Raw genomic sequence first — 25,977 nt, 5'->3', positions numbered from 1 at the left:
ACACTTCATGTCAGCGGGTTATGGTGTGTGGTCACTGTGGCTGACTGCCTTCCCTCAACGCACTGTTCTCAAGGTTCACTCATGTTGTGTGGGGCCTGTGTTAGCACTTCTTTTAGGTTGAGTGCTGTCCATTATGTGGATGGATAATACCCCATTTTGTTTATCCATCAGTTGGTGGACAGGTGGATTGTTTCCGGTGCTTGTTTCTAGACTTTTTTTCCTTCGTAGCTAGTAGACTCTTGTGTTACTCCCTTACACCTAACACTCACCTGGTCTTCTTTGGAGTGTCGCCAACATCTGTCTGTCCTGAGGGACCTGACCCTCAAGACTGGAGTCCACCCGGCGGATGGCTGTGTAGCGCTCAGCGCAGTGCCCTGCTGGTCTGACCCTGGGCTCCCAGAGGAGCTGCGCTGAAAGTGGCAGAGGCCACTCTGCTATTGGGACTGATGGTCAGCTCCAGGGTCACACTGTGAGCCCCTCCTGCCCTTGTGCCTGGAATCCTTGGGTCAGGAGCCTCACAGACCTATTACGAGAGGGTGTAGAAACTGTTTTTAAAGTGCTCAGTGCAGGAGTGTGGTGGGTGGTGGTGGTCTTCTGGCCGTGTGCCCTGGTCCAGCTCTGGAGCCCTCCGCTGTGGGATGAGCATCAGAGAGGCTCGGGGTCCGCACAGGTGTGGTGAACACACCTGCTAACAATCCCTTGCCCAAGGTGAGCAAGAGCTTACTTTGTGTCATTGATTTTCCAAAAGTTTTTGGAAATCACTGCAGTTCCAAAAGGGAGACACCGGGTAGTTTGTCATGTGAGCTAGAAGTAGCTTCCTCTGGTTTCTCCTTTAACCCTAAACCCTGGCCTGTTGGAGCTGGAAGTCATCTGAAACCACAAGGAGGGACTTTGCTTGGAGCCGCTGTGCTTCCTGCTCAGGTTAAAGGAAGCACTGTGTCTGGGAGGCCACTGCGGCTCCGCAGTCACGCTTGTTCCGGGCAGCTCACGTCCAAGGCCACCCGTCAAGGCCACTCCCAGCAAGTCTAACTTCCTTCAGTGCGCTGCAGGAGAGGGTGTCCTGAGATAGATTGATTGGATTTTTTTTTTTTTTTTTGGCCAGCTTTTGTAGGTCCTAAAGACTGTCCTCTTTTTATAGTGAAGTCCATGGGATAGGAATTGAGACATCCTGGGGTGCAGTTTTAACTGCTTTCTTGCTGCTGGTGTATTCATTGCAGATGAAAACCCCTCACCTCTTCTGTAGCTGCCGTCCTGCTGCTTTCCTGCTGTACAATGGCTCAGACTATGTGGCACTTGAATTACTGTCCTTTGCCCTCAGGTTAAATTCAGGCCACTTGCTTTGACATGAGCTAGTTTACATGTGCGTTGTTCAACTCAACAAACGTTTGTTTCCTGTTCCACATGTGTTCTGGGGTGTAGTTGTGGAAGCTGGAAGTTTCCTATCCTGTTAGGACGTGATGAGCAATGGGGTGGCATCACTGAAGCAAGTTAGGATGTAAGTGTAGATAAACATCAACATTAGCCTTGTTTCTGCAGTTTTTGAAGTTCATTATTTTTATTTAGGCTTTATTTTACCCATATTCTCCTCAGTCCTGTAGACTTTATTTCCCTTCTTTTGGATTGAGGACGTTTTGGATGAATGTATTTTCCCAACAAATTCAAGTGTGCATTTTACAGCTTCAGAGGAAGTGAGAAGAGACCTGAGCTGGTCCAGCTTCTGTTTGTTGGCGGAATTAGTGACTGTAAAAGAAAATTTTTATTACATATAGGAAAAGCAGTTTCTACTTAAGTATCCTTTTTCCCTGCCTTCAGTGGATTAAATTTTAGAAGAGATCCCTTGAGTATCTTTTCTTTTTTTTTTGAGAAACCCCCACTCAGAATACTACTTCTCTCTAGTTTAAGTAAGAACTGTTGCTGCAATGGCTGATTCATATCAATGTATGACAAAACCCACTGAAATGTCGTGAAGTAATTAGCCTCCAACTAATAGAATAAATAAATAAATAAATAAATAAACTTCAAAAAAAAAAAGGACAGAAGACCTGGAAAAAAAAAAAAAAAAAGAACTGTTGCTGCAGGTTCACTATTATTGATAGTCTACAGATTATTGGGGGGTTTCTGATTTTTTGCTTTTACCCTGGACATACATGGTTTAGAAATTAGTTTCCACAAAAGAGTTTCATCCAGTCTCCATAGCTGTTTTGTTTGTGCCTCACTCTGTGTAGCAGCCTCTCTCTTTTACAGCTGCCCTCAAAGACCCAAACATTATAGAAACACTTCTATCAAAGGCAAAAGCAGTTATTGAGAAGTAATAAAATATTTGATTAGTTCTGAAGCAGCTTGTTTTGTTCCGGGTCAGAAGGCCTGGAGTCATTTCGAGTGAAGAGAAGACAGACGCAGGACAGGCCCTCTTTCCAGTAATCGCTGCCCTGACAGCTCTCACTGGTGCAGAATGTCGCGTGTAGGAGGCAAGGCTAGCGTTGGGACCCGTGGACTCGCCTGTGAGGGGTCAGGGCTTGGGGTGGATGTTGTGCAGGTTTGTAGAAAAAACACCAGCCCTCAAAATGTCTTCCCTGTCCCAGTCCTGTCCTTAATTGCTCCTTTCAGGGGCAGAGCTTTCCTTTCTGTCCCAGGAAGCCCCTCTGCCTCCGTCCTGGTCACATCTTTCTGTTTCTTCAGGGACACTCTTGGGTCACGTGCTGCACTTTGCCACTTCCTGTCCTCGCCTCCTCCCCACACCAACCTTTGACCTCCGCTGTTTTCCCACTTGGCGCATCAGCACTTTGCTGGAGGCAGCAGAACCCTTCCTTGCCCGTGAACCCTCAGCCATCCACTGTGGTCTTGTTCTTCCGTGGCCAGGTCTTGGCTTTGCAGGGAGAGCCCGTATTTAACAGTCTGGTGTGAAGTCTTCCAAGGTTCTAATGCCTATCTAAATATATACTTAGGTATTCTTTGAAAACATTGTGTATACATAATTCAGTACAAACGGATCTCCCATCTGCGCCATTCTTCCTGAGTGTGACTGAGTGTGCGCACACACACACGTGCACACACCCTCCCAGTGATACAGGACACATCAGCCTCCTTGGAATCAGTACTGCTGCTCTGGGCCTGACTGTCAGCTATTCCTCAGCCTCCTGTAACCTGCCTTCTGCCTCCAGCCTCTTCAACGAAAACAGTTTTAATTAAAGGGTACCAGTAATCTTTTAAATTAAAAATACTTTAATAGTGAGAGGTAAAAATAAATTGAAAAGCTACAAAAGAAAATTCAGTGAACTTCTCCTTGATCCCTCTCTCTGTTGGGTTATTGATCTTGTCTTTATTCTTTTTTAGGCGCTCTGTAAGTTTCAAAGAAAGTGTCCTTTTGTCTCTAGTGAAAGTTTCAGGAATTTATTTTCCAGGTTTGGGTTTTTTTCCAGAAGACTCTGCCATACAGTTTGGGGTTTTCTTTTTAATGTTGCCTTGGTCAGTCTCGCCTGGCTTCGGGGTGTTGTGTCGTAATTAGAAATGCAGTGTACACTGTGCATTGTACACATTACATGTGCATAGACTGTGCTCATATAAACGTAATGCGTTGTACACAACCATTCCCTGTGGTGTGCTTATATAGAACTTGTGTGGTTTCTCATTTTGCATTTAACCAATCCATCTGGAATTTATTTGGTCTAAGGTACAAAGCTCGTTTTATATTTTCCAGATGATAGCCTAGCTGTCCTGGTGCCATTTGTTGAATAACTCAACCCTCCCTCTCAGATTTGAAATGTGGCATATTTCCGGGTATGTTTCAGTTTTCTTCTGGACTGTCTGTTGGGTCTCACTGATGTCTCTGTCCTGATGACCTGTGATTTGCCAGATTCACCCCTTATCTTTCTCATCTCTCATTTGTTCTTTGGGCGTTCTACACTGTGAAATTCTCTGGGGGATGATCTTTTGTTTTGTTTTTTAAACAACTGTGGCTGCTGAGACGCCCAGTTAAAGGGTCTGGGCAGGACTTGGTTGGAGCAGCCTGGGAGCCCTGCCCCCCCTTATTTTCTGGCAACCCCCACCACGCCCCCCCAACTTCTCCACTTGTATGAGCGTTCGTTTCTGTTTCTCCTGCTTTCGTGCCCTTTTGATGATGGTATTTCTCAGACTTCTCTCCTCCTCTCTGGTTACTTGATAATTCATGACATTTCAGCTGTGGTCTGCCCTCTCTCTTACACCCCCAACTCTAACCAGCTGCGACTGAGCTGTGGCTGGATGTTCCAGGGAGCTCGGGGTGTCCAGAAGCGAGGTCCTGTCTTCGTCTCTGACCGCTGAGCCCCTGTCCTGACCTGCCAGCCAGGATCCCACGCCGTTGGCAAGTCTGCCTGCTTTCTCATCTCCACAGTCATTGATCTCCACTGACACTGCCGCGGCGGCCGAGTCATGTTCTTCCTTTCTGTCTGTCTGTCCCTTGCTCCCCATCTCTCCCTGACACACTTGGCATGATGGTTACATATGCGGGACACTTCTTTGTAAGTGGATTTGGGTGATTTATGAGGGAGTCAGAGCACAGATCTCAGTAGTCTTCTGGGAACAAGCACTGCCCTAGCCACGGGCAGCTCCACTTCATCCCGAGTCAGGAAGCAAGCGAGTGACGGCCTCCTGTTAGAACTAACTGCTGTCCTTAAGTCCACAAGAGACAACTTTAGAGCTTCTCTCCCTTGTTTTATGATTAAATTTAAAACAGAAACTTTGGTGCCTTATCTCTTTTTAAAAATAACAGTAACATGTTTGGGTGCTGCTCCTAGACCAGGGCTCTGGTCTAGGATCCCTGACCTGGGTCTAGTGTGTGATGGTGCCCCGCCACCTCCCCGGCCCACCCTTAGCCGCTGATCGCAGACCCTGGGTGTCGCAGCAGTGGTCCCGAGAAGATACCCATAGGGCTGGTCACCGGCCTGAGCTCCTAGCGTGGTGCACTGCGTCCCAGCGTGACCATCTGCTCTTGACCTGGCTGTGTGTCTTCAGCTCTGTCTGTTCTCAGTTCCTCGTGTTCATGTGCCCCCTTTCCCCTGAGCCCCTCCCAGATGCTCTTCTCTCAGAGGGGGCATCTGGCCCCACTTCTTAGCTCACACAATCTGTAAAGCCTTCTTTGGCTGCTTCTGTTCTAGCCCTTACCATAATGGGTTGTAATAGGTTTCTTCACATGTTCATTCCCAAACTTTGGTTATTGCAGGCAGAGACTGTGTCATCGTCTGTCATTCCCAGAGGCTGGCGGTCCCTGCCTCCTGAGCACTGGAGGGACATGCCAGGTGTTTTTGAAAGGCCACCTGAGTGAAAACATTGTATTCCTCAGTGCTTTTCTTTCCCGTGGGCCTATTAGTAACATCCAACGGCTGTTTCTCTTATGTACTATATAGCTGCAGAGTCTAGCGGATTTTAACTTCTGTATCCTTTTTTATTTTTCAAAGGCTGGCGTGCGAAAGCTTCTGTTGGGAGAAACTGTCTGAACTTGATGGTTTGGCTTTGTAGACGCCATGACAAAACCAAGTTTATGGACAAGTACTCTGGGAGCTGGGAGCAGAGTGTGTTCTTCCAGTCCTCTGATGGGCTTGTCACCTGTAGAACTATGCATGTGGGTCACATTGTCTCAGAGAGGAGTCTGTAGCTCTGAAAGACTGTTTGATTGTATTCCTTTAATATTTGAAAAATTGTAGATTGTGGTAAGTCTAGATATTTTAGTGTGCCGTAGAATGGCAGTAAACCAAACGACTGTTACCATCCCAGTTGTTAGTTTATGTTTCTGTTATATTTTAAACATTGACATTGAATTCATTATGAGAAAGGAGAATTGTAGCATCACTTCTGATTATTTAGGACTTTTACATAAGAACCTCAATAGAATTACTAGAAAGAAATTGTATCCTCAGTTTTCTTACTGATTCACAGTGAATCTAATTAAAACATGTATTATGTAGGAACTACTTCTAGAAATATTATAGTCTAGACTAGAAAAAAGAATAACTGAAAAGGAAAGAGAATTAATTTGTGGGGAAGAAAAACAGCCCCTCCTCCCATCACATTTGGACATTTTAATAAAAATTAAAAGCTTGGGAATAATGGTAACAACCTATACCTGTAACAGTTAATTAAGTGAATGAGATACTTTGATGTGGGTTGTTGGGGCCATGTGGGAAAATGTGTGGTGAAAATAAGCTACAGTGGGTGCCCCATCTGTGTCCTGGGCTGTGACCCCACTGGACACAGCGCTCTCTGGGCCCCTGCTTCGCCGGGGAGGACTGTGCTTCCCCGGGGAGGACCATGCTTCTCCTGTCACCAGCTTCCTGGCCTCTGTTCTGGCGTGCTGACTTTGCAGGTGGGAATTTTCTGAAAAGTCTTGTTTGTGTGAGTCTTTTCCTTGACTAGTTAGGAAGCTCAGGAGCCATGTGCTGTTAACACTCATATTGGGGAGGCTGGGTTACCAATCGCAGTGATTTTTTTCCTTTGAGAATAGGCGTCTGCTCCCAGGGCTCCTACTGATACACACCCCCGGGGCCTGCTTCACTGGTGCTTCTGAACCTTTGATACATCACGTCCTCTTTTCCAGCTGGGATCCGGCTCACCCCCAGTGTCTTTGGTTGCCTGTTCTGCCCGTCGTGGATGCCCCAGTGTTCTGGGCTGATGCTGTGTCGTGGCTTGCACCCTGGGGCATCGTGCAGCACCCCCGGGAATGCACGCTGCTCTGCGAGGTTCCTGTCAGGTGCTGGAATGTTACGTCAAGGGCCAAGGTGGGCGTTAGAGCCCGCTTCAGTTATTGTGACTAAACGCCGAGCCGGGTCCTCAGAGAATACCCCAATACTGACGCATCCTTCTTGCCAGGGTGTGCACAGTGCCAGTGTCGTGCGTACTGTGCCCTTCTTGTCCAAAGTGCTGAGGGTGAAAATAGTCTGCAGCGGATACCCCGTCTGTGTCTTTGGCTGTGACATTCTGGAAAGAAAGTACTGGAATGGACCTTGCTTGCCGGGAATGGACCTTGCAGGCTGAGGGGAGCAGCTTCCACCAGGACACCGGTCACGTGACTTAGGTTTTTCCTGAAGGGGAAGGGCTGTCTTCCTGAATGTATTTTACATTTCAAACAGAGTCGATTTCAGAGTTTATAGAGATGGGGGTTTGTTCCCACCTGGCTGTGCCTTTTGAACTTGTGCATTTAATAACTTTTCTCTGTGACCCCGTACATCACTGTGTTCCTCGCCACTAACATTGTGCCTTTCTCTCCAAAACTCTTGTTTTGAATACTCCCCAACCCCACCTTAAATTTCCTGCCTATTACCTGCTCAGTTCCAGGAGAATACACCTGAGCTGTTTGGACGTTTAAAACAAAGCTCTGAGTGAGAGCTGGTAGTGCGCTGTTCAGACAAAGCCTTGCCTGATCTGCACCTCGACCGTGTCGCCAACCTGGACTGTGGTGGCTTCCTCCGAGGTGACAGGCTCCGGGTGCTCCCCCACTGCCCTCCCCTACTGCTGGACTCTGGTTTAATCACTGGCTGTGGGGAGGCCTGGAGCTGAAGTTCTGAGTTTCCTGGGGCACACAGTGAGGCTGGGCGTGCCATGGGGCTGTACCTCTCAGGGCTGCTTGTGAAGAACCTGGCTCTAGATTTGCTTTGCTAAAACTCATCTAGTTATGTACTTGGTACCTCGTGCTGATATTTTTGAGCAGTAATCATTTTTTTCTCCCATCTTTTCTTTCTTTTTAATGAGCAGAGCTCTAGGGTAAGGAATATTAAAGGGAATGTTTTTATGTGGAAAACGGTTTTTGGTTAGCTCTGGCTTTCACTTGTCCTAAGTCAGCAAATAGCTTTCACTATTAAACTATCTATTTTCTTGTTCTGGTTTCTTAGAGACACGTAATCACTGCTTTAGTAAAATGCTTACAGATCACTTTTCGTTCTGATTTTATGTGTTTTTTCCCATTGACTTAGAAGTATCAACATTCAGCACGTTGTTCTTCCCACTATAGAGGCGGCACTTGGAGAACAAGTTGGAAATCAGGGACTCTGTTGGTAGATGCTGGAGTTGAGAGTCCATTCCGGCTCCTGGAAGCCCCTCCCACAGGTGTTTGCTTGACTGGCTCCTCTCCCACCAGGCTTCAGCTCCACCAGCCTGCCCCCAGTGGCGGGGTTTCCTGTCCAGGCTTCTCAGCACCTCTGACAGCTCCGTGACAGTGCTGGCCGGCCAGGAGACAGGGCAGCTGCCGAGATGAGCAGCTGCCATTTTTTAGAAGTTGCTTCTGTTTGACCTTTCATGTTGTTTGCATCTTACAGGAAGGTGCTCTCATTTACACTTGGTATCTTTAACTTTTTTCCTAATCCTAATAAGAAAGCTGAGCTCCGAAGAATTGATGCTTTTGAACTGTGGTGTTGGAGAGGATTGTTGAGAGTCCCTTGGACTGCAAGGAGATCCAACCAGTCCATCCTAAAGGAGATCAGTCCTGGGTGTTCATTGGAAGGACTGATGCTGAAGCTGAAACTCCAATACTTTGGCCACCTCATGCGAAGAGTTGACTCATTGGAAAAGACCTTGATGCTGGGAGGGATTGGGGGCAGGGAGAGAAGGGGACGAAAGAGGATGAGATGGCTGACTGGCATCACCAACTCAATGGACATGAGTTTGAGTAAACTCTGGGAGTTGGTGATGGATAGGGAGGCCTGGCGTGCTGTGATTCACGGGGTCGCAAAGAGTCGGACACAACTGAGCGACTGAACTGAACTGAATAGTGATTATTCCTTTCTAAAAACTTAGAAAACAAAAAAAATACATTTTAATCACTCAGATAAAAATACTGTTAAAATTATGGCATATTTTCTTCTTTTTCCAATGCCTATAATGTTTGTGTCTGTAGAATTTATATGTTACAGATTCATATACCTAAATGTGAGTGTTCCCCATGCCTTTCATTTTCTGAAGTTTTTTAAAGGCTGCATAATATTTAATCATGTGGATGTACATTTACGTATTTAAGTATTAATCTTGCTGGATATTTGTTTCTTTTTTTCTCTTTTTGGCCACACTGCATGGCTTGTGGGATCTCAGTTCCCTGATCAGAGATCAAACTGGTGCCCTCAGTGGTGAAAGCTCAGAGTGCCAACCACTAGACCACCAGGGACTTGCCTGTTTTTCTTCTTTTGAAACTTAGATGAACCTTGTTGCACACAAACCCTTGAATCACTGATTATCTTCTTAGGACAGATTCCTCCCAGCGAATGAGTGGGCCCAGAGGTCTAGAGGCAGTGAAATTTGTTAGACACACAGCTGGAGCAGCTTGCGCTTGCTGGCTGAGGACGAGCTTGCTCCCCTGTGACATCACGAGCACTGACTTGGGGGGCACTTGTCAGCCTGTAGTCCAGATAATCAGGTCACTGTCCACGCTGTTGCAGTGTGGCGCTTGCTCGTCACAGAAGAGTTGCCTGTGGGTGGAGTGTCTATTTAGAGGAGATGGCAGCCCCCAGGTTCCCAGGATGGGGATGCGGAATCCGGGCAGCTGCCTGGACTGCGTCCCTGGGCGAGGTTAGCTTTGCGTGCTGCGCTCAGGGTGCGGTTGACCAGCCGCCTGGGGAGCTTCTCTGCGGGACCTGTGAGTGTGCGTCCCCTCTAGGTGTCCCCGCTGCGCCGTGTGTCGGCACGTGACCCTGTGTAATAGCCTTCCCGGCTGGCCTGCACGTGCCCCGGTTGTCGCAGCAACTGCCATTTCGCTGAGTCCTGTCTTTCCAGCATGCTACTTCAAATGCTTTCCATTTAATTCTCACAAAAACCCTGTGAGGTGGGTGCAGTGGAGGAAGCTGAACGTGTACTGGACGAGGTTTTGGCCTTGGTGGCTCGGTCGGCAGGGCCACAGCTGCAGAGCCCGAGCTGTGTATGAGATGGGGTCGAGGGGGCCCTGGCCAAGGGCGCAGCCAGGACAGAGGCTTCCAGTTTATCCCGACCATCTTCCTGCCCTGAGGCCCAGTGGACGGAGTGGAGGGCCGTGGGAGATGTCAGGAGCCAGACCCCGTGGGTCGTAGGAGGGGCGGCTGTGAAGATCGAAAAGGAGCTGACTGGCCCAGAGGGCGTCAGTTGGCGGGCACTGGCAGGAAGCAGGACTGTGAGCCTAATGGAAAACATCCGTCAGGGCTGCGCTGGGCTGGCGGCTGGAGCGCGTCTTCCCAGAGCCTCTCGGCAGCAGCAGAAGCGACCCCAGCACTGAGCAGAGCTCCGTTCTGAGTCCATCAGGCTGCTGATGGCTCTGCTTGTGAGCGTGAGTCAGACAGCGCTCGGCTGAGCTGCGTGGGTCACATGGGGCAAATTAGCTTCACCAAAAATAACCCCAAAAACAGCATTTCTGGGAAGTACAAGTGAAGACAGCTTTCAATGTAAACAAAGGACCAGAGAGAAGATAGAGGCTGGGTTGAAAGAAGTGAACGTTTGGAAAACTAGGAAGAAATGCTTCAGAAGTGCCAAGGAAAACAACTGTTTTTTTTTTTTTTCTTGTTTCAGTTTTAGTTTTCTTTCCTATATTTATGTAGGATGCAGTGCATCCATCCTGCTGGGTAACTCCAGGGTTCCACGTGCAGTCAGGACTGAGAACCAGAGTTATTTCCATGCCCCCACCCCCCGCCCCAGGCTTTACTGGCTGAGTTCTCCACCTCAGCGTTCACCAGAGGAACTGAGGACACTATGGTCCATTTTTGCAGCCCCCTCCCCAAAGGGTGTGAGTCTGGAGGGTGGCGTCCACTCAGGCCAGTTGAGTTGTTGGAGGCTGGGCAGGGGTATGTGTGTGTACTCCATGCGGAGAGGTTCATCATGGGCCAGCAGGGCCTGCGCTTCTGTTAGCGGTTGCTGAGACCCTCAGTCTCCCTCTCCTTAGGACCAGGACTTAGAATTACCCACCAGGGCAGCTGAGAGAACGTGGGGGTTCCTGGGGGTCAGGCCAGATGTGGGGCGTTGGCTGCCATTGTGTTTAGTGTATTGTTGGAAATGTCAGCCTTGTTCCCTAAAGTTGTTCCCTAAAGTCGTATTTACTGTTTGGTATTTAAATCTTGCCCTTTGAGTAACTTTTTTGTGGCTCAGTCGCTAAGTCGTGTCTGACTCTTTGTGCTGGACTGCAGCACGCCAGACTCCACTATCCCCTGGAGTTTGCTCAGATTCATATCCTTTGTGTTGTACTTGTCAGTGCTTGTATGTTATTTAATAAAGGAGAAGTTCATTTCTGGAATATTCTGATCATTGAATGATAAAAGAAAACTTTGCTTTACCTAAAGGAAGTAATGCAGATTAAACTACAAGTATAAGTAATTGGAAAATGTAACTGTCTTACAGCGTTTCAGTAAACGTTATCAAATGAATGGACTTTTTAGAGGAGTGCTGGAGGGGGAGGGTTTTCTTTCTTGAGTTCTGTAAACCTGCAGATTAGCCAGACCTGTGGAGTTACTGAACTTGTGTGGGTCCTCGCATGTGGGGAGGGGACACCTGCACAACTGGGGCCTTCCTGGGTCAGAGGCTGGCGCCTGGGAGCAGGCGGGGTCGTGCCTGCCGCGGCCTCCCTGAGCTCTGTCTGGGGGAGTGGCTGGTGCGATCTGCCCACCCCCACCTGCCCCAGGCCCTCCACCTCTGCCAGGTGCCCCGGCCAGGCCTGCAAACAGCAGGGTGTGCGCCACCGCGCCCCCCCCCCCTCCCGACCCCCGCTAGCCAGGTAACAAGGTGAACCGAGGACAGTGGCGGCCTGAGAGCTTCCTGTGTGCATCTCGCGTCCCCTCCGGGTCAGGTTTGGGACCAGAAGTCATGCCTCTTTTTCCCAAACCTTCTCTTTGGCTGTGTGTGAAGCACTGTGTTTCTCCCTCTTTTAAAACTTGCTGCTTTTGGTAAACTTTAAAATCATGACTCTTCTGTACTGTCCTTTAAATTGTGAGTAGGAAGACATTAAAGCATTGGTCATTTTCATTCCTCTAAATCCTAAAAGTAATAAATGCATTTAGCTATAAAAATTTTCAAATACTGGTCGTCATTGGGGGGAAAAAGTAAAGGTGCTGCTCCTCCCCCACCAGCTCCCAAGGACCCCCTCCCCTCCCCTCTCCCCCTGAGGTCACTGTAGAGTCCGAGGTAGCCTTCGGGGGTCCTGGCTGGCTGTAAGCCTAAGACAAGGGAGCGGAGACGGGGCAGCCCTCCTGGCCCCTGTCGGGAACCTGGTGCAGGCTGAACCCGCACGGCCAGCATGGAGTGGGGGCCTGTGGGCGGCGGTCCTTTTTTCCTGGGTCTCTCTTAGTAGCTGTTCGAGGTGCTTTCAGTGCTTCACTGTTACAGTGAGCGTGTCTGCCCTCCCTCTGCCGACACACATCATTCTCACATGTGAGTACTTTGTATGACAACTATCCAGAGATGGGATTGTAATGTATTTCTAGAATATTCTTTTTAAAAATGCACCCCCAAATAGATCCAGGTCTATCCTGTTCTCTCCTGTTTTTGTTAGAGCATTTTATTACTTTTCAAGATTTATAGGACAGTGTTAAGTCCTGCTTTGTAATTAATAAGAAACTGTGATTTGAAGAAAGAATCGGGTTTTGGCTCAGATAGGATTTGTGACGGCTCAGTTAGCAGTTTACCCGGCGAGTGAACCGCTGGCACAAGACATTAGCCCCCATGTTTGCTCTAACTGGGATGGTTTTACATTTCGGTGGTGAGTGGTGGATTGTTCAAAGTTTCGTCTTCCACCAGAAGTGCTCACGCTAATGATGACTGTTTTACAGAAAAATTGGAAGCTACAGTAAACATAAGTGACTTTCAAGTAAAAATGAAAATCCTCGCATGTGAACTAAATTTTGGAAGAAAATAAATTGATTCTGACTTTGTCCCCACAGGTCACGCCCAGGACGGAGCCCCCCGTCAGCAGCGTGGGCAACAGCCTGGAGAACGCCCTGCACACATCCACACATTCCACTGAGGGGTCGCTGCCCAAGAGGCCTGGAGGGAAACTGTCCAGAGGTGAGTTGTGGGGCCTCAGGGAGGACGGGATGTGGGGAGGAGCTGAGGGTCATGATGTTTGGCTGGCTGCTTCCAGATGGTTTGAAAACGCTAGTCTTAGATGTATTATTCTTTCTGAATTCCGCAAGTTATACACGGATGTGTCTTGACTGTAGAAATCTCACGTCTTGGTGTTTATTAAGAGAAAATCAGTGAACGTTGTCATGCGCCGCCCCGCCAGGGCTCCTGAATTGAGAACAGCGCTTTGTGCAGTGACGCACTGTTGTCTCCACACTGACGTGGTTGCCACCAGCCCCAGGCGGGGCCCCCAGGACTGAGGGCCTGAACTTGTAGTCTTATTTCATCGCGTTGCAGTTGCGCTGGCTCAGCATGGACAAGGCAGCTCTCCCTCCCACAGTGGGAGGCTGGTCTCCCTGGTTCTCGGCCGTCTGGCTTCGTGCGGCCACAGTGGACAGCGTCAGGCCGGTGGCCCCCTGGCCAGTGGTGTGGGCCCTTGGGGGGCTCACAGGGACAGGATGGGGCACAGCCCACAGGGCCCCCGGCTGCTCTCACTTCCTGGTTTGGAGCTGGGTGAGGATGCCAGCAGTGCCAAGTCCTCACACCTGTGGCTGTGGGCCTGGATGACTGCCCTCCTCATGGCCCTGGGAGCAGCAGTCAGCTCGTTTCCTGGGTTCCGCTGGAGGCTCAGTCGTCCTAAAGGCAGTGGGGCCTCTGTTTCTGGGTGGGTAGTTGTCACTCACTGAGCAGAGGGTCTTCCTTCGGCGTGTTGTTATGGGGGAGGTGCCTCCCAGTGGGCGTTGCTTCCTCTGTCCCCAGCCCGTCCAAGTGGAGCCTGTATCTTGTACCCTCGCAGTCCTAAGGGGGACGGCCACTTCTTCACCATCATGCTTTTCTCCTGTCGGCACAATTATCAAGACCCCTCATTTCCTGTGTTTTAATGTAATTGCTGGTTGAACAGCAGTGTCTGTCTCTTGCCGGGGTGCCTGGTGCAGGAAGGCGGGACTGTGGTAGGACCAGACCTGACTGCTGTCAGACATCATGACGCTTAGAAGATGCAGTAAGCCAGACCTTGCTGATTATCCACAGTGGTCTCTGTTCAGTGGTCACAGGTAACCATAGTTCCTCTACCGTGAAACTGACCCAGCAGGTAACTGGTCATTGGTTTATTGTTCATGCTTTCCCCAGTACCCTGTTACTGCTCTTCGGAAAGCCTGAAGCCACTCCCAGCGTTACTAGTTTTCTTGTTGTTTTTTTGTATCCCACTTAAGTTTTGGATTGTCTGTGCTTTTTAAAAACCTTCAGAGACACAGTTCACCTTATAAAGAGGTCAGACTTTTGTGTTTCTTCAGATTACAGCTCAGGGGACATCAGTAAGGACAGTCTGAAACCTGACTAGTCTTAGAAGGTGGTCCTAGCTTGTTACATACATTAACCCACCCGATCTTCCTAAGACCCTGTGGGACTCAGGTATAATAACCTGGTTCATTGTAACCGCAGTCCCCATTTCAGACAGGACAACTGAGTTGCGGTTAAGCAGCGTTCCTAAGATACGCTGGGATTCCAACCCTGAGATCCCAACGCTTGGTTAAACAGAAGAGACTAGAAAAGGAAAGCCATGCACACATTAGGCAGAAGCCTTACCTTTTTCTCTGTACTGTTGATTGAAGGTTTTCAGACTTCTTCGGGAAGCCACCTGGCAGTTCACGGGAGCCTGCCAGGTGATGCCGCAGCACCATGGAGCAAGCTGGTGCTTGTTCTGTTCAGGGATTAAATAACTGTGCCCAAGGTCATGCAGCTGGGGTGTCATAGTTCACACAGCCGGAGACTGCAGATCCCCTGGTCTCCCCCTGCCCTGATGCATGGGTCCTGGGCCAGCCGCCTGCCCTGGCCTCCTGTTCCCCATCTCCACCACCACTTTAACTTCCTCCCAACACGGGTGGTGTCACCCCTGGGCCTTGACTGCGTGTGGCTCTGCTCAGCGGGCCCTTCCCTTCCCTTTTAAAGTCTTGCCCCACAGTATTGCTGTGGCCTGAGTCATTCTTCCACCACTCATGGCCGCTGCGGGGCCTCATGCGTACGAAGGCTGAACAAACGCTTGCCTTAACACACATAATGAACGTACATAAGTGAATTTATCAGGTCCCTAAGTTCAAGTGCAGTATCGCTAACCATCCAAATGGAATATGCATTCATTTCCTAATTTTTTACTTCAGATGTATCTTTTATCAGCTTTATGTTTTCTGGATCATGTTCAACTTTTGTTTATATCTTTCTGGAGAACTAACAAATCAAATTAATGCAAGGGAGCTAGATGATAAAAAAATCAAAAAATAAATTTATAGAGTTCTTAAATTCATATAACATGACCTAAAAAGATGTAGAAAAGAGGATCGGTTTAATCAACACAGTAGTGAATGTTCAAATTTTAACAACAGTTAAAAGAAACAGTGTTTTAAAAAATTATTCCCATTAACACAGATGACTGAATGCTAAATGAAAGTGAGAAAGTAAATTGATATTTAGGAACATTATTCAGCTGAGACTTTTAAGAATACAGCTTTTTAATTCTTAGATGAAAATTAGGTTTCAGTAATAAAACTGTAAAGCTGGAGGCATCTTAAATATTATTCTGGTTCCATTTCTTTAAGTATGAGGACACTGAGTTCTGTTGTATGGAGCTTGAGAGAAGGTGTTGTGCTAGAAAATGATCATTTTTCATCTTTTCCCTCACTCATCAATAAAACCCTTTTTACTGTGCTTTCTTTTAGCTTTGGGTTTGGCATAAAATTGGTTTCTTGTTATTGACTGTACCAAATTAAGCTATTTAGTAAAGATACACTGAAATCAAGTAAAACACATAATTAGCAGAAAACTGACGACAACTCGGTTTTTTCCAGAAGTCTTTAGGGTGAAAGGGAAGTGTTTCGGAGGAGAGCCTCCTTCTTGGGACTTATTAAAGCCATCATCTCGTGGTGTTCTGTTCTCTCCTGCGACGTGGCCCTCAGCTCCTGGGGATTGCGTGACAGCACTTGGCAGCGAAGGTGGCCGTAGGCCGTGGAGGTTTTAGTAGGCACTCCCAAGCTGGAGTCGGGAGTGTGTTCCTAGACCTGGCGGTGTGGCTGCTGGAGGGGGTCGGTGACCCCGCCGGACCCCACTTGGGGCTTCCAGGGCGCCTGCCTGCACTCTTACCACAGTGCATTTTACGGTCTTATCCATGCAACTCGGCCTCCCTCCTTTCTTAGTGACAGTAGTGCTCTGGTTTTTTAATTAGGCATGGATCCAATTATAAAAATGGGAGTTCAGTGCAATTACACATCTTATTGAAGGCTATGTGCTCTGACTTGTAAGATTTGAGGAGAACGGCTGGTGTACAACTTGAATAAGAAAAGAAGAAAACTAGAACCCAGGAAATGTTGAAAGGAAATAGCACATTATCATATACTGTTTCTCCACGTGGGAGCAGGCTGGTGGCCTCAAGCCGGAGTCCCACTGCATGCCCGGCCCAAACCCCTTCACAGTCTGGGCCCCAGGGAGGTGCTCTCGTCTTGGGTGCTCTTCCTGTCCAGCCCTGGGGGTCTAGGGGGTCTTCCCAGTTGACACTAATGCTGTCTTGGGCTGTGTTCTCTTCCTCAGGTGATGGTTAGGTATCCAACCCCTCAAACTGACACAAGCTTTTTGCTTACACGTTTCAGAAAGGAGTGGGGCTTCGCGTGTGACATGACCCAGTCTTCAGGCCCACAAGGGTGGCAGGAGGGAAGGGGGACCTTGTCTACCAGTGGGCTTTCAGTGGGCCATCAGCAAACATGTGTGCACACAGGTAAACACTCTAAAAACCATGAAACCACACTGCAGGGATGTGGCAGGAAAACTACCCATAACTCCACCACCAGGCACAGTTAAGTTAACCCTGTCACTTTTGATCATTTATTTTTAGTCTCTCTTTTGCATTTTAAAAAACTATAATCATGTTATACATGCAATGTATAATATTTCAGGTAACAGGATAAGCACTTGTTCATGTTTTTATTGTTATAAACATGGTCTTTAATAGTTCTGGAGTTGAGAGTGTCTTACACATCTTTGAAGCCCAGCTGAACACCCCCCAGCCCGGCGCTCGTGCTGGCCGCCGTTGCCGCCCTCACCTGCTGCAGAGCATCCACCTGCCCCAACCCCCTGCCCCCAGCGGGCCGTCCTCCCACCCTCAGAGCCCTGTGTGGCCACAGGTGTTGCATCCAGGGCGGGCGGTACCAAGAGAAGACAGCAGGTCTTGTCCGTGTGTTTGGTCCAGAGGCATCCTGGCGGAACCAGGGCTGGTGATGCAGATACAGAACACAGTGTCCGGTGGGCTGGGGGCTCCAGAGAGGTCTTGCTAACATCTCAGACCTCTGGTCCGAAATGCCTCTTTGATTTGAAAACAGCTGAGTAACATTCATCTGCTTTTCACATTTTCCTGTCTAGATATGAGTCACTTCCCGCCTTCAGTCCAGTTAGGGTTTTTTCTTTCTGCTTTTTTTCATAAATCCTAATATTCCGCCCTGGAACTTTTAGGTACACGTTGGTGTTCTGTGGCCCAGGAAAACACCAAATAGGTTTTTCTGGGTTCGTTGACTTTGTATATTCTATTGTCTAAAGAAGTGAAGGGTCTGGATTAGAGTGAGATCATTGTGCGTAAGTTTTTAAAAATAGTGATTGGGAGAGTGTAAGAGCTGTTTATTTGCTGACAGTCCGCCTGGGGAAGTCAGACAGGAACAGTGGGTAGTTTCACTGAGCGAGGTCGGGCAGTGCACAACTGCTAAACGTAGTGTTTTCTTTGTTTTGCCAGAAAGGAAACAAACGTTCTTGTTTTTTTAAAAGAGCAATTCCTTCCTGTGAGATGCTATTTTAAGTTTAAAATACTCTAAACCAAATGGGTTCTAGTGTCTCCCACGATCTGTATCAACCCTGATACAACTTTATGAATTTATAGAGGCTCAAAAATTCAGGCAGTGGTTTGTGAAGGCAAGGACTCTGGTCAGTGCTGGCCGCCTTGTGCCCAGCCCCGGAGTACGGCCCAGCACACAGTAGGCACTTCATAAGACGAGTTGGTGAGTGAACAATTTGTTGGTTTAGGGCAGGGATTGGCATGTTGTTTTCTGCGAAGCTCCAGATGGTTTGTGTTTCTGGATTGGGGAGGAGGCGTGTGGAGTCTGGCACCACTGCTGGGCTCTGCTGTCGGCAGGTGGAGAGCACCTTTGGCGGAGCATCAGCCCACAGTGTGACTCTGCACCCTGGCGGCGGTCACACCGACCGGCCGAGGATTGCCTGCAGCCCACCCGCCCCTGACTTTATAATGCTGCCCAGTAGAACTCCCTGTGACCACCAGGGTTCTGGGTCTGCTCAGCGTGGCAGTTACTGGCCATGCGTGACTGCCGAGTGCTTAAAATGTGGTTAGTTCAACTGAGGAGATTTTTAATTTTATTCAATTGTAATTAATACCAGTGTAAGTGGTCCCATGGGGTCAGTGGCTGCAGTAGTGGCAAGTACAGGGTTAGAACCTTCCTGAAGCCTGGTGCCCAGAATTGCTCATATTATGGGAGGAGAGAGTTCAGTGGCCAAAAAAAAAAAAATGGGGGAAATGTGGTTAATAAAAGTAGATTTATTTGTCACAGGACTTTTCAGAGTCTTTAATATGATCACGTACATGGGCAGTCTACGAAAAGGAGTTTCTTAGATTTCCCCCCAAACTTTTGACCACGAAACCTTCTGGGGGTTGGCCCTGAACATCTTACAGAGTGGTGTTTGCTGGAGAAAACTCAGGATGTGTGGCCGACCAGGAGATTGGGCGTCTGCAAAAAGTGTAACATGATAGTTTTGTGAGTTACACTGAGTGTGTCAGGTTAGACAGGTGTTGAGGATCTGCAGATAACGCCCATAGTACACAGCCAAGCGACCTCCAGGAATATGGGTGAAAAATGAGGAGGGTGTGTATGCTGTTCATGCAGGAAAGCCTCTGTCATTTGCTGGGGAAGAGGTGGATTGTCTGACTGCTGCGCCTGCCAGAAGTTCATAAGCTTGAAGAAGCAAGCAGTTAAATGAGTATTTGAGATGCATTTGTGTTTGAATCAGCAACAGGACCTACATACCTGAGTGTGATTTGGGGGTTTGGAAACTAGATCATGTTTATTAAGTGATGTTTTATTTTCAAAAATATTTGTGCTTGAATATTTGCATTTTACAAACTTAATTTGCATCTTAAAACTTAAGTGCTTACAAGCTAATTGTATCATTTTCTTGGGAGAGAAAAAAAAGCACCTGTGCGAGGGAAAGGGGAGGCCTGAGGAGGTGATTGCTTTGGGGCTGTCTAACGTGACTGTCTTCTCCTGTCCTGTCCACCCGTGCAGCCGTGACCCCTGCTCTGTAGGACCGGCGCTAGGGGTCCGGGAGCCTGCTCCACAGGCGCAGTCCTCGCACCTGCAGCCTGGCCCGACGAAGGCTGTGGGTAGCCGCGTCTCTAAACAACCAGAGTGGGAGACGTTGAGCTTTAGTCTTTTAGGGATAACAGAGCATAACTAACCTTCAGTTACAGTTATCATCCGTTGCCCTCTAGCAGTCAAAGAAACGTATGTTCTTTTCAAGCATCTATCCCTTTTTATTGATTTGTTTTTATATTTTCCCTGTATTTTCTGTCTCACGATCAACTTTGCCCTCATTCTGAGCTCGGCCTCCAGCCTCCCTCGTTCCTGACGAGCTCTCTGTGGAGTAGACGGCGTGGGGCGCTGGGAGCTTTCCTGTAAAAGCTGCTAACATACCGATCAATGCAAACTAATCATGTATGCTTCAAGCTTTTATGTCATTTTTATAATTCTGTTTGTTGTTTTTTTGTTTTGTTTACCTTTACAGTGAGTGTTGAAAAGATAGACCTGAAGGGATTATCACACAAAAAAAATGAAAGAAATGTTGAATGTTCCTTTGAGGTAAGATACTAAGTTTTTTTTCCCCTTTTCTGCTCTAAGGGATAGGAAGGGAATATTTACTACGAAGCAGTACTTTTATTTATCTAAATAAAAGACAGGTCTTTTTGCAACGCTTGGTACCAATGCTGTGGGAGATAGAAGTGGGGGCTGGGCCCTGCGGGCGGCTGGGCCCCAGGATGAGCTTGTTGGGGCTGCTTGCTCTCCATTGATGAGGAGGGTCTGGGCTCGGGCGCAGCCTGGAGCTCACAGCCCAGTTGTGTCCCTGTTAGCTGTGTGACCACGGACAGTGCTGAACCTGTCTGTGTCCCGGCACCTCCGTTTAGTCAGAGGCTGGAGTCTGGGGGAGTCAGTGCCTGCAGAGATGAGCCGTGTTCCTCTGCACCTCCTGGATGACAGAACCTCCTTGGTGGGCTGGGGGGGAACGTGCTCTGGAGACACACTCAGCTCCTGGTAGGTAGTTGGTCACCTAAATTGGCTACAGAGGAGAATTGTGAAAATTGAGGCATACTGTTTATCAGGCCCTTGGAACCCCACTCACAGCCAGTCTGCTCAAACTGGGTTTAGATTCAGCCGCCATCCTCAGCCTCTCTCAAGCAGTGAGCTTGGGCAGGGTGGACCCTTGGCCTCTCCCCAGATGAGGGGCTTGTGACCAGGATCGGGGCAGCAGGCTGGCAGACAGGGACATCCGGAGTCTTCTGGAGGCCCAGCAGACAATTCCAGAAGGCTCCTTGGAGGCCTGTCTCAGCTCTGAGCTTACTGTCTCGTGTGGTTATTGTTGAGTTTTGGAAGTTTCTACCCAGATGCATGAGCTGAATGAAGTGTTTTAGTGTTTAAAGAAAAGCTTTGGTTATCTGGAAGCTTACTTCTCCTGATGAGATAACTGATAAGCACACTCTTGTGTTTAGGACAGTGATAACCCTTCACCAGCCAACAGTTCAGCTAGTCTTTATGGGGGTGGTGCTGGGGTTTACTAACCTGATGTGCCTTCGGGGATTTATAGACTGTCGGATGGTGATTTGAGGTACTAAGGAAAGATGAAATGAACATTTAGAAGCACACAGCACTCATTTATGAGGCGTGCTGCTCCTTCGTGCAGCCTCAGCCAAGCGCGCTTTGTGTAGCGAGGTGCCCTCCTGCTTGTGACTCAGCTAAGTGGCCGCCTGTGGGGTGTGAGTGTGTAACATGCATGAGCTTTGCTTTGGGCATCCCATCACGCTAGACAGGTGAGGTGCCTTATGGTTGCCTAGCTTCCAGGGTTTAACCAGTCTCTAGCTGACTGTGGTCAGAGCTACAGTTCTGTAAAGAGAAAGGACCGTGGACCCTGTTGAGAACATCTCTGCACATACCTGTAAACTTCTAAATTCTCTGTTGTCTCAGACGACCATCTGCAAAAGTAAGTCCCAGGAGCATTTTTCTGTTCTAGAAATCAACAAGATGATGCTAAAATTTGCATGGAGAGAACTCCCTGGTAGTCCATTGGTTAGGACTTGGTACTTTCACCGCAGTGGCCCGCGCTTAGTCCCTGGTTGAGGAGCTAAGATACTGCATGCTGTGTGGTTCAGCCTACATAAATAAGTGAATGAATAGTAAATAGCATGTATATCGAAAAAACTACAGAGCAGTCAAAACACTTTTGAAATGAGCAAATTGGAAGCCTCACTACCCGATCTCGGCACTTGTGTTGAAGTGCAGGGGCCCTGATGCTGAGGTGCTGCTGAGAGGTGTAGGGGCACCCCTGGGGCCAGCGCTGCTCTCACATGTACACGGTCATTTGACTGTTGGGAAGACTTTGGGAGAATATCATTGGTGTTTTTAAAGATGAAACATTTTTAAAATTTTCTAAGCAACTTTCTTTTTTACACCTCTGATGAGACAGGTATCACATACCATAGAATTCATCCATTTTAAGTGTTCAGTGTTGAGACCTCCCTGGTCATCCAGTGGCTAAGACATCTGCACTCCCAGTACCGGGGGCAGCGTTCGATCCCTGGTCAGGGAACTAGATCCCCCATGGCACAACTAAGGCCCAGTGCAGCCAAATAAATTTTCTAAAAAATTTTAAAAGTTCAGTGTTTTTACAATTTATTCAGAATTCAGTAACCATGGCCACAATTTAATTTTAGTATTTCTATCACCCCAAGAAGCCACACACCTGTTGGCAGTCATTGCCCTCTTCTCCTCCCCAAGTCCCAGGCAGTTCTGATCCCGTTTCTGTCTCTGGGTTTGCCTGTGCTGCGTGTTTCTCCAGAGTGCAGTCCATACAATATGTGGTCTCTGGTGGTTGGTTTCTTTCGTGCAAATCACGTTTCTGTGGCTCATCTGCGTTGTGTCGTGTACTGGTACTTCCCTTTTGGTGGCTGAGTGAGTCTCCACTGTGTGGATGGACACGTTCTGTTTGCTCACTCAGCAGCTGGCTGGTACACTTCCGGGTTGTTCCCACTTTTTGCCTCTTACGGGTAATGCTACTGTGAACATTTGTGTACAGGTTTCCATGTGGACAAATGCTTTCATTTTTCTCGGATATATACCTAGGACTGAAATTACCAGGCCTTTTGGCTTACAGATGTTTTCTTCCGCTGTGTGGGAATTTATTTCATGTTCTTGATGCTGTCCTTTGACACACACAAGTTTTGACTTTTGATGAAGTCCCATTTACCTCCTTTTTCTTTTCGTTACTCGTGCTTTTTGTGTTTAAGACATCTTTGCCTAAGTCAAGGTAATAAGGAGTCATTCTTGAGTTTTCTGATAAGAGTTTGATTGTCGTGGAATTCCCTGGCAGGCCAGTGGTTAAGTCTCCACGTTCCCAAAGCAGGGGCCATGAGTTTGATCCCTGGTTGGGGAGCTAAGGTGCTGCATGCTGCTCGGCGTGGCCAAGAAAACAAAAACTGGAACTGTGACCCCCAGAAGGACAAAGGCTGCTTGGGCACCATCAATCAGGCGTAAGTTCCCGCCTTTCCCCAAGTGCTCCATGTGTGTTCTGGGACCAGCAGCGTCCTGATGAGGCCAGGGCAGCTCAGGCTCCCACTGCTTGTGGCTCCGCTTGGGGTGGCCCTGGGCTGGGCTTGGGGTCAGCAGTGGTGACTGCTCCACCCTGCGGGCCAGGCCTCCTCTGCTTTGGGCTAAGGCCCTGGATGCCACACCACCCTGGTCAATGATTATTGACAAAGGTATAAAGGCAGTTCAGTGAAGAAAGGTTGGTCTTTTCAACAAACGGTTCTGGAGCAGACAACCATATGCAAAGAAAAAAGAATCTTGATCAAACCTCACCTCTTGTATAGAAGTTAATGCAAAACTAATTTTGGACCTAAACATAGAGCATAAAATAGAAGAAAGCACAGAAAAAAGATTTATGACTTAAACAGGCAAAAGTATTTCTTAGGTAGGATACCAAAACATGATCCATATTAGACAAAATGAACAAGTTAGGCTTCATCAGAATTTAAAACTTGCTCTTTGAAAGGCTCTGAGGCTTCATCAGAATTTAAAACTTGCTCTTTGAAAGGCTCTGTGGAGAAAATTCAAAGACAAGCCACAGAATTAGGAGAAACATATTTGTAAATTACGTGTCTGTTAGAGGATTTGTATTCAAACTATAAAAAGAACTCTCAAGAACTCAATGATGAGAAAATAACCCAATTAAAAATGCACAGACATTTTACCAAGAAAGATGTGTGTGGATGGCAGAGAGCACATGTGAACAGATGTGCAGTGTCATTAGCCGTTAGGAAGAGACCAGTTAAAACCACTATGAGCTAATGGTGCCTGCCCATCAGAATGGCTGAGATCCACAGGACTGATCACACCAACTCCTGGCAGGTATGTGGAAGGACTGCCCTGGGAGCATAAAACCGTGAAACTACTTGGGGAGACTGTTTGGCAGTTTTTTAAAAAAGTTAAACATACTCCTAAAATATGACTCATCAGCCCCACTTCTAGGTCAGTACCCAAAGGAAATGAAAGTATGTGTTCATACAAAGGTTTGTCCATGAATGTCTATAACAGCTTTATTCGTAAGGCCCCAAATACCCATCGCTGGGAGACTGGGCACGCACTGTGTACTGTGACCACACAGCGGGCCGTTGGGCATGGAGGAGTGGGTTCCTGATGCAGTATGGACAGAGAGAGCTCCATAATTACGTGTGTGAGAGAAGCCAGGGAAAAAAGAGTATGCTCCGTACGGGTTTATTTAGATAAATTTAGAAAATGCTAAATAATCTGCAGTGACAGAAAGCAGGTCAGTAGCTTCCTGGGGAGGGGTGATGGCTATGTCCGTTACATTGACCAGAAGGATGGTTTCATGGGTGGATATGTACGTCCAAACAGATCAGAGTGTACATTTTAAATACGTGTATTTCAGTGTCAGTTACACTTCAATAAAACACTTTTAAAAATTACCTGAGTATTAATTTTTGTCCACAAAGCCCTAAATAATTAGGATAAATTGTCCTTTAAATAGGTTGTCTTTTGAACTTGGAAATGAATATCTATTGTACCACGGCCAGAACAGTAAAAACCTTTGTTACGAGTGTCTGCCATACCACGGTGAGGTGTGCCCTCTGTTGCTTACAGTGTAAGAAGATTCAGGAAGCAGTTTTTTTTTGGAAACTTTCACTTATTAAGGGAAAAGTCAGCGACTCTGCCCGTGCTCCCCTCCCCCTGCCCCGTTTCTTCAGCCTTGTTTATCTCTAGTTTTAATTTTTATGTGTCATTGTTTTCCGGGATACGAATGAAAGGTTATTCTTTTATAGGAAGACGTAAGTAACAAATAGACTACAAGTAGGAGTTTGAGTTTCCTGTTCTTTTTTTTTTCCATGGAGTTGGTTTTGTATTTGCTGAAGTTGTAATTGCTAGTTACTAGTTACTGTGGAAATCAAATCCAGGAAGCAGATGACAGAATCTTTTAAAATATAAAATGATTTTGTACCCATGTAGCAATGTCCACATTTTACTAGCTTCCCCAAACTCACTGTTGAATAACTAAAACTTTTTTTACAGTATATTTTTCTTTACTTATTACGCATGAAAGACAGGGTAGGAAAAAACCCCAGAAGATGACCCAAACACTTGAAATGCCTAGCAGATGGGAGAGTTGTATTGACTTAAGAGGAACTGTGGCACAGTACCAATAAAAACCCCACTCTTCTCATGCCCATCTCTGTTGGGAGCCCAGCTGTTGCTGTCCAGTCGCTCAGCTGTGTCTGACTCTCTGCAACTCCACGGACTGTAGCCCACCAGGCTCCTCTGTCCATGGGGTTTCCCAGGCAAGAATACTGGAGTGGGTTGACAGTACATTTATTTTAGTGCTGTGTCTTTTCTTTAAAAGTTTACTTTTCCATCTTGAAACAGTCTTCACTGCCTTGAATGCTTCCTCGCTGGTAGCTGAGGGTCAGTCTTGGCAACTGTTTCTTGCTTAGTTTTTGCTCCCATCAGCTCCATCTGTGCAGAGACTCCAGTGAACGTGCTTGGGTCACCAGGGGACACACTTCACACCTCGGTGCTGTGTGACAGCCTGACCGTGGGAAGGTTGTGGTACCCGGGTCGTGTGGCGGACGCCTAGTGCTTTCCTTTCCAGTGCTCTGTTCTGCCTGGGGTTAATTGTCTCTCTCTGTTGTTGCTTGGGAACAAATACTTGGAAAATAGCTTTGCCCCCTAAGTTTTCCCTGGTTGTGTTCAAATGCGTCCAACATTCCGTTGGTTCCCCTCTGGAGTGTGGCCCTCCCTTCCCCCACCTGGACTCAGGCTGGCACCGTCTCATTGAGGGCCCCCGTGTCTTCACCTGGGCTCCCCTCGTCCCCTCTTTGCTTCCAGCTCTGGTTCCCTGCTCTTGGCTCACAGATCACCTCTTGCTCCAGGTCATTTCTGCTTCTTGTAGCTTCTTAGAGAAGGTCCTGGGGAGGCACAGGTCCCGACCTTCACGTTTGGCAGTGTCTTTATCCATCTGCCCTGACACGTGACTGGGAATACAACTCTAGACCAGCTGTCATTTTTCCTTAGGAGCTTGGAAGCACTTCTTATTTCCTGTCTTGCAGTATTGCTATTGAGAAGCATGGCT

General features: G+C 47.8%; 1 protein-coding gene across 1 annotated transcript in view; it reads left to right on the top strand.

Moving 5' to 3' along the window:
* ZCCHC14 (zinc finger CCHC-type containing 14) overlaps window positions 1-25,977 on the top strand; it is a 47,568-nt gene that overhangs the window by 4,055 nt on the left and 17,536 nt on the right. The window contains exons 2-3 of the mRNA XM_065925165.1: window positions 12,849-12,972; window positions 19,852-19,925. Coding sequence (XP_065781237.1) covers window positions 12,849-12,972; window positions 19,852-19,925 — 198 coding nt within the window. The remainder of the gene's footprint in view (window positions 1-12,848; window positions 12,973-19,851; window positions 19,926-25,977) is intronic.

The sequence above is a fragment of the Muntiacus reevesi genome, chromosome 2 (genome assembly GCF_963930625.1).
Source record: "Muntiacus reevesi chromosome 2, mMunRee1.1, whole genome shotgun sequence".
In the NCBI taxonomy this organism is placed as follows: domain Eukaryota; kingdom Metazoa; phylum Chordata; class Mammalia; order Artiodactyla; family Cervidae; genus Muntiacus; species Muntiacus reevesi.
This window is presented reverse-complemented; position numbering and strand designations above follow the sequence as displayed.